This window comes from Sinocyclocheilus rhinocerous, unplaced genomic scaffold (genome assembly GCF_001515625.1).
Source record: "Sinocyclocheilus rhinocerous isolate Xijiao unplaced genomic scaffold, SAMN03320098_v1.1 scaffold503, whole genome shotgun sequence".
In the NCBI taxonomy this organism is placed as follows: Eukaryota; Metazoa; Chordata; class Actinopteri; order Cypriniformes; family Cyprinidae; genus Sinocyclocheilus; species Sinocyclocheilus rhinocerous.
Window position 1 is genome coordinate 1415852 of NW_015643185.1, and position 8012 is coordinate 1423863.

Sequence of the window (8012 nt, forward strand, 5' to 3'; positions counted from 1 at the left end):
TTCATAATGATTTATTTCAAAATCAACATGTAAGGGATTAAATCAAGTCAATATACAAACTTACAAAAGAAAGAACAACAGATGTGCTTTAAGCTGCCATTTACACAGAAGTAATCTTCACATTAAGTGGGAAAAATGAGTGGAAGGATGGTATATGCGACAGTTACTTATGTTACAGTGTTGAGAATATGGGCAATTTGATGGAATATATATATATATAAAATAGCTACCCTTAGTTTTTCCATTTAATCCTGGAAATGGTTTATTTATTGGCATCACCGCATTGGGACATTTTGAGTGAGAAAAGCTTTGTGTCTGTTTTCATTTTCTAAATGTTGAAAAATATTCATTAATAATATGGCTTTAACCACATTCTGAAATGGCCCTTTTCAAAGAGTGCATGATATTTTTGCAAGATGTACTGTACTGGCGGGGCGGGGGGGGCTATAACCCCTCATCCTGTACACAGACTCCTGTGGAGGCACAGAGTATATAGAGGCATTATGTTTCCTTATAGATTTTGTGCCTCAGGGTTGTGTTTGTGAGGTCTGGTTCTTTTAACGGCTCAACATTATGAAATTGGCAGTAATGTAACAAATTCCATACACTAATTTTCTTTGGAGAGGTACAAGGCATTGACATACTTTGCTATGTTTGGTGTTCACATTATGTGTATTCCTAGACAAAACAGTTGTCCAAGGGTACCATGAGACACCCTTAGGTGTTGAAAATTCTTGATTCATTTTTCACTGGGGGGATTTTGAGATGTCTTTTCTGGTTAAATTTTTTTGTGCCTCTATTTCAAAATCAGATATTTATAAATTGTTTTAGTTTTTTAAATGTGTCTATTGACATATTTATTATTATACATATCAGTTATTCAGCTGCTGTTGATGTTTAACTGAATAATCAGTCTGACTGTTCTTAAACATAGTTGTCAAATATTCAAAAAAAATATCAAATAAACTCACTCAAAATAAAAAAAAATATATGATGCTGAAGATACAGATGTTTAATAAATTTACAGCAATACAGTCATAACTACGTCTAAACACAGAAAACATTAGGCACTAGAACTATTCACTATGTAATGGGCGTCATTCAGAATCTTTTTTTTTTTTTCTGTCAATGTCACAAGGGTTTATAAAGTGCATTGTTATATATAGGTAGTCATTACATCAATTAGTTCTGCCTCAAGGTCTACCTCAGATGTTCCACTAACACTGCTGTTTTTTTTTTTTTTTTTTAAAGATTATCATGCCTACCATGCTTTAAATTCAGTTTTTCATCATTGAATGAATGAATTGACTCATTAGTACTTGCAGAACACTGCTTTAAATTCACTAACCTCTTTTTTCTTTGTAACCGACGTCTCTAATGTCTCTGTTCATGACATAACTCTGCTGAACGTGGAGCAACATTTAGTATGTTGTGACACCAAGCTTCTTACACACGCTCTGATCTGTCAATTAACATTTGCAAGCACAGATGTTTTGGTATCTACAGAACATTGCAAAAGACTTTCTATCGGTGTTCGAATGCCTTCCATTAAGCCTATTACATAAAGTCATTCAAAAACCATTTGGGTAATTGTTCATGTTTGTTTTGCAAAGTAACCCTGCCTTTCCAAGAACAAAAACAAGTGACTCTTTTTTTTATATGCCATATAACTTTTACACGCAGTTTATGCTGTTACAGATATCTAAGTTATGAACTAGCAAAATACATAACGAAATAGTTGAAAATCAATGCCCTTATTTTTCTGTCAAAGCACTTGCATGCATATGAGTTGTCAGAACTTCAGTCCTGCTAATGTGAAGTCACATATTCTTTTACATCTGAGATTAAAATATATTTCAGAGTTTTGAATGTTTGCTCCAAAATACCTCAGTATCTCAATGCCGTTCTGCCTAACCCAACATAACACAACAAACACGGAGCAAACACGACTCCAAAAATATCTCTTTACTGTTTTTAAGAAGATATATAAAAAACATTGTATATACATATCATATGTAAAAAAACACAGTCATACATATATAATTGCACTTGGCGCTAACAGAGGAGACTACATGGGTGGTGATGATGGTCTGGTGGTCATTTACTGGGGATGCATATTTGGCAGGTTAAGTGCTGGGTCAGCGAGCATGCCAGAGGACTATATGGTACATATCTGTGACGGTGGGCTGTCAGATTCTCTTGTCATCTGGCAGACTTCTTAGCTCTGCTGTTGTTGGGCTTTTTTCATTCTGCAGTGAAGAGAAGCAAAACATCAGAATGAGAAAACTGTCATACCGTAATGCTGGAGAATGTAATGACTATTTATTTTAACAAAATGTGTTCATAACTTGTTAAGAGAAGCAGGACATTTTTAAATAGCCTGAATCTCCACAGTGATTACAACAATAAACCTAAATTTTGCTTCTGGCAAGAATGTAACCGACATTTCTGTACTTTTATAGGCAACTTCTATTAGTAACTGCATGCTGTTAGCTTTAATTGTGCTGAAGCTGCAATTTGTTTAAAAAAAAAAAAAAAGCACCCAGAAACCATGAAAAATCCTCTATTTTCAACGAGTAGCGTGTAATGTTTGAGCCACTTATGTCACCAAACTGAATAATGATTGTTTAATGAAAAAAAATATTGTTTATTTATTTATTTGCTAATTTGGCCTAAAAAGGCTTACTTACAGTTGTCTCAGTATATTAGGTTTGACGGGTGTGTTTTTTAAAATTAATTTAATTTAAATTTTAATTTTTTAAACTTCAACTTTTTTTTCAAGTTTATATGAGTCACATGACCAGAATGTCTAAGCTGATGGATCTGTTCTGTGGCTCACTGACCAGAGGTGTTGCAGATGGCAGCAACCTCCCTCACCTGCAGATGTACAACTTCCTTTTTCCCTTATTGAGCTGTACTTATGACCGCACAGTATGTGCTCATTAGCATCTAGCGGCCATTCATGGGTGTTCAGCCCCAAGGAGCCATCATTCATCTCTGGCTATGAGTGTTTTGTTGTGCAGACTGTACAGTTTACACTTTTCTGTCCCTTAGACAATGATTACAGTTTAACAGGTACAAACACACCAATAACGGTACCAGCTACTGATTTGCCATACATCCATAAGTCCTTTTATATTGGCCACCCCAAATTCAATGAGTGTGCATGACAATCTTACAGCTGGCAGTGAAATGAAAGACGAAGGCAACCAGTCCCCTGATCTAATACATCAAGCTCATGATCAGATGTGGGAAAATGTCTTCTCATGATTCAGTACAACAAAAGCTTGTTTTGCTTTGTTTAGACGTTTACGATAAAGATCAGCGGAGAAACTATTAAGGCAAGGCCACAAAGCCCGAACATGTTTTTCATTTGCTCGGCAGTAGCTGCTAATCTTGCACATCAACTTAAGATAAATATTTCAGAGCGCTATAAGCGGACAGAAACAATCAAAAGAAATCTGAGAAACAAACTGGAAATGGCTTTCGTGAGCATGTAGAGATATGTGAGAAACGAGAAAGACCAGTGTTTTAAAGTATGGGTGACTTTTTGTTAGCAGAGACTATTACATTATCTATATTTGATGCAGTGCACCATTTCGTCTGGGATAAGTATAGTTTGGTTAACTGGAATAAAAGTGACTCTGTAAGGCCATTCATGGTGCATTTGAGAACAAGGCCCTGTATTTCCTATCCCGTTTTTCCCATTTCTCTGCTCCTATTTGTCAAGAGGGTTTCCTTACTTGTTCATGGCATTCCTCAGGTACTGTTGCAGCCATTTGGTCTCTGGGTTAATGCACACCTCCTTGTTGTTCTTCAGTTTGGCACTGCAGGGGAAAAATGCAAGTTTTCATTATATGTTATTTGAATATATAGATATGATATCTTGGTGCTGAATTTTGAACTTTTTAGACATTCAGATTGCAGTATAAGAAATCAATCATTACTAAGTATAAAGCTACAAGGGCCCATTGTGAGTAGATTTTGAATGCAGTACAATAGAAACCCCATAGTCAGCATCAGCCATACAATAGCAGAACAGTTGTGCATTCAAGCTCAGCCAAGCAGTTAGTTCTCAGTCACTCCTCTCTCTAGTGAGTGATATTACACTGCAATCTCTCATCACCCTGAGTACTCTTTTTCCGCATTTGCGTTCCCGTCTTCCCTACAGGTCTTAACAGATTGTCAGATTATCATCACACTCTTCCTTGTAGCTCTCAGCAAAAAGATTAGATTATAGGTGTCTTGTCAGCACAGGTGAACAATTTGTTTTCAATTGGCTACAACTGACACAAACAAATCATTAAACTCTTTCCTATGTCAAGTAAAACCGAATCAGGTTAAAATGTAATTTTTGGGTTTTAATAATAAAAAATAACAATAAAAATGTTTTAGCAATATAAGATCAAATCAAGTTAAGCTTGACATTACTTAATATAAAAATTAATATTTTAGTACTACAAGATTGTATTTGTATTTCAATATTGAAAATCAGTTATTACTTTTTTAAAGAAAATCATTGTAGTTGAATAGAATAATAATAATTTATTATTACTATTATTATTAATACAATTTTGGGTCTGCTTTGGTTATCTGTGTTGTTGCTATAAATGCTTTCTAAGAAATTAATCTCTTTAAACCTGGGGTTTCTGGCAAATATCATAGCTCGTCACACACTCAAATGCTCTGCTGAACTTGCAGCTGTTATTTGTTGTCCTTCTCATAATCCTGTGAGTAAAACATTCCTAAAGGTCCCACAAACTAATGGCACTACATAATATAAATCTTTGAAAATTTCATGAAGATGAGAACATTGTTCAGAGACGAGGTCAGTTCTTATCTCTAATTCACGGATCTCCTCTAATTTGGTTAGCTGACTCTTTTGAAGTAGCAGCAGTTTATCAGGGCCTGGCATTTGTTGCTCTATCTCGATCTAGTCAGCAGGAGTTTGAGAGGGTCTGGACTGCGAACAGCAGGTAGTAATTACTTCACAGCAAGCCAAGGCCAACGGCAAACACTGGTAGATAGTGTTACCAGCATCACTCATCAATGCAGATTTGAAGTATCAAGGGCTCTTGAGCTCTGGGAATCAGGTTCTGATCTACTCTCCAGGGCTTTGCCTTTGGCTTTTGTGTCAATCGTTGGCCGTTTTGTGAATTTTGAGTATGACCAGCTGTTTTATTTCGCTGACCATTTGACACAGTTTAAGTCTTTGTTTACACCTTGGTGAGCATTAATGGTATGGAAAATAAGCGAGGTTTGTAATGGAATTTGACACGGCACTGCCATTAATCTTTGTTAAAAATCCAAATAAAGCAGCTGTTTTGAACACTTCACTCAACAAAGGTGAAAACATACAGGGAGGATAGTTCTCATCAGCATGCAAGGCTATGGTGTGTGACTAAGCACATAATTTAAGTCCTTTACATGTGTGAGAAAGAGCTTGAAGAGGAACTCTTTCGGACCCCTATGATGCCATTTTCCTGTACAAAATACAAATACATCCATGCTTAAAGGTCCTACCCCCTCCTATAGCATTTCCCTCTGGATGTGTGCAATTGTGAGAGCCTGTCCAACAGTATAATGCCAGACAGGGGAGACCAATTCCTGCCCCATTCAGTGTCCCTTCAGTATTTGGAGATTGATGGGGTGAAGTGATGTGTTTCTGGGTCAGGCAGACACCTCATCAGAGGCAGAGCTGCTGAGCGAGTCGGAAAGAGACAGTTTAGTGTAGATACTCACATGACTTGGAAGGGGCAGTTTGGTGTGTGGAGGAACTTGAGCTCGCGAATGCTTCTCTGTGGGACTGTGTTGACTGTGGAACGGCACCAGCATCTCTCTACCAGGCTAATGGGCTTGGCTGGAGAAGAATTAAGAGAAAAAGGAAAGAGAAACTCAATTCAGGTGTTGCTGTGATGCTTTTAATTCGGTGCATGTGAGCATTGGACAAAATCATGATGAATAATGAAGTTTGATGAGAAAGTACACAAACGCAAATCACTTTTGCCTGGTATTTTAATTGAGATCACACCACAGACGTGCTTTGTAAAAGAAAACAGCATCCTTGACTAAAAATGGAAAAACTTAAAAGATTAGGTTAATTTTCAAAATCCGTTTTGTAATCATTCTAGCTCCAAAGACACTATTGCAACACTCTAATAACAACCAGCACAATTTGCTGACACACTGAAGATGCGTTGTCCTCTAATGGCTTTTCTATGAAAACTTACAAAACAAGAGATTTATTTGATCATTTTTAGCAATGTAAATTAAATTATATAATAGAGCTGTGATATTGTTTGTTATGTGTTCTTTACATTTTAATTGTAAATAAATATGCTTTCTAAATTCAGTTTATAATTTTATAAGGTATAAACTGGGGTAATTGTATATACTGAGACATTTGAGAGTGCATTTATAAAGCAATTCAAGTGATTACATTTGATGAGAAATGCGTAGTGCACTGATACTTTAATACTTTATTTTTATTTTTAACTAAATGCAGATTAAACTGGCTGTATGCGCGCATGTAAATACTTTATTTCAATAGCTTTCACATTTTTGCACATTAAAGCGAGCGAGTTGTTATGGAAGCGCGGGGATTATTGTTCCATTTGGTTCAGACCTGTTACGTTCTCAAGGAAGCAGAGACTTCACAGCTCGAGCAGCTTTACATTGTATGTGAAGATTGTACGGCGCACGTACGCAAATACTTTAACGGACATTGCCCACTCACAAGCCCCCAGAGGTGTGAAGTACCTGCGACTTAACGGAGCTCTATCCACGTTAGTCCACTTGTAAAATGCTAATGACATCTCTAGTAATCTATTCTTATTGTCATGTAAACGCGCGCACTGGCTCGATTGAAGTAAAGACTGTAGCTATCTCTGCGGTTCTGTTTTATCCTCTAATTTGTGGATAATTAAGAGAAAGCAAAGAGGGCGACAAATACACACATTAATCAACGCCGTGCCAGCGGCTTTTCTGCCCTCCTGACCGCATGCGTGTCAGTTTGTTATCTGGAATATGTGGAAAATCACGTACGTTACATGAAATTAAAATATAAAACCAACTGGTGCGAATGACCCACGTGAGTTTTAGAAACAATTTCTAATAAATAAAACCGTTTTGAGTTTAATAAACACTTTAAATGCAAATGCGTAAATGCAATGAAATACGCGTCGTTTCACATACAGGTGCACGTAAACGTAAAACCCATTAATAAAGTTTGCAATAGTTGCAAATGTATTTGCGAATGTCTTTAATGAACGGATTGCAATCTCGCCAAAAATAGTGTACCAAACATGCATCTAAGCTTTATGCACAGTGCAAAAATAATGTAAACATTTGCAAAGTATCTGTTAAACAATAACTCACCACTTGAAACCGGTGCATGAATGACGACCACCACCAGAGCGAATATTACGATCAGTTTCAGATCCATGTTTGCAGTGTGAAGAAGAGATCCGCACAATTTAGAATCCAGGAGCAACTGTGACAGCAGCAACTGCGTCTCTGAGTTAAATCTATGCACAGGCTCTACTCCAGACACCCCCACCGATCCCCCCACCTTCAAAAGGAGAAAGTGGGTGTTCCCACGATTATTTATCAGCTATTGGCAGTAGGCCTAAAGATAGCCTCTATTACTTTTCTGGAACCAAATTAAAGTACTCACTTTTTCAATGGAGCAGTTCTTTTTTTATTCATGATTTATGTCATATTTGAAGTTTGGTGATCCATATTGTGACCCATGACATGAGCATGCATTTATAAAACATTTTATAAATATAGTTCAAAACATGTCAAGTTTTAGAAATGTAACATTTAAAACATTTCAAGAAAAATTTGATTCAACATCAAAATGCTTTACGTGTTTGTTACACAATGACTTTGATTTGGTGTTTTTATTTATTTTTTATTTAATAATATTTTTGAACAGTTTTGCTTAAGTGCTTATTTTTCCATAATAATAAAACATGGTCACACTAGTTATGCCAAATTTGTAAAGAATT

General features: G+C 36.3%; 1 protein-coding gene across 1 annotated transcript; it reads right to left on the reverse strand.

Annotated features, from left to right (window-relative positions):
* Nucleotides 1-330: 330 nt before the first annotated feature.
* On the reverse strand, nucleotides 331-7516 carry LOC107757152 (stromal cell-derived factor 1-like). The gene is made up of 4 exons (XM_016574566.1): nucleotides 7378-7516; nucleotides 5743-5860; nucleotides 3744-3827; nucleotides 331-2249 (listed from the first exon to the last, which is right to left on the reverse strand). Exons 1-4 carry the CDS (start codon nucleotides 7442-7444, stop codon nucleotides 2219-2221), a joined length of 300 nt encoding a protein of 99 aa, XP_016430052.1. The 5' UTR covers nucleotides 7445-7516; the 3' UTR covers nucleotides 331-2218.
* Nucleotides 7517-8012: the final 496 nt, after the last annotated feature.

Excerpts from the sequence above, each read along its gene's own strand:
- LOC107757152 (XM_016574566.1), bottom strand. The coding sequence starts at position 7,444 with ATGGATCTGAAACTGATCGTAATATTCGCTCTGGTGGTGGTCGTCATT. Across the intron at positions 3,828-5,742 it reads AACTGCCCCTTCCAAGTCAT|TGCCAAACTGAAGAACAACA; the intron begins GTGAGTATCTAC and ends TTTCCCCTGCAG. Across the intron at positions 2,250-3,743 it reads CTGAGGAATGCCATGAACAA|AATGAAAAAAGCCCAACAAC; the intron begins GTAAGGAAACCC and ends TCTTCACTGCAG.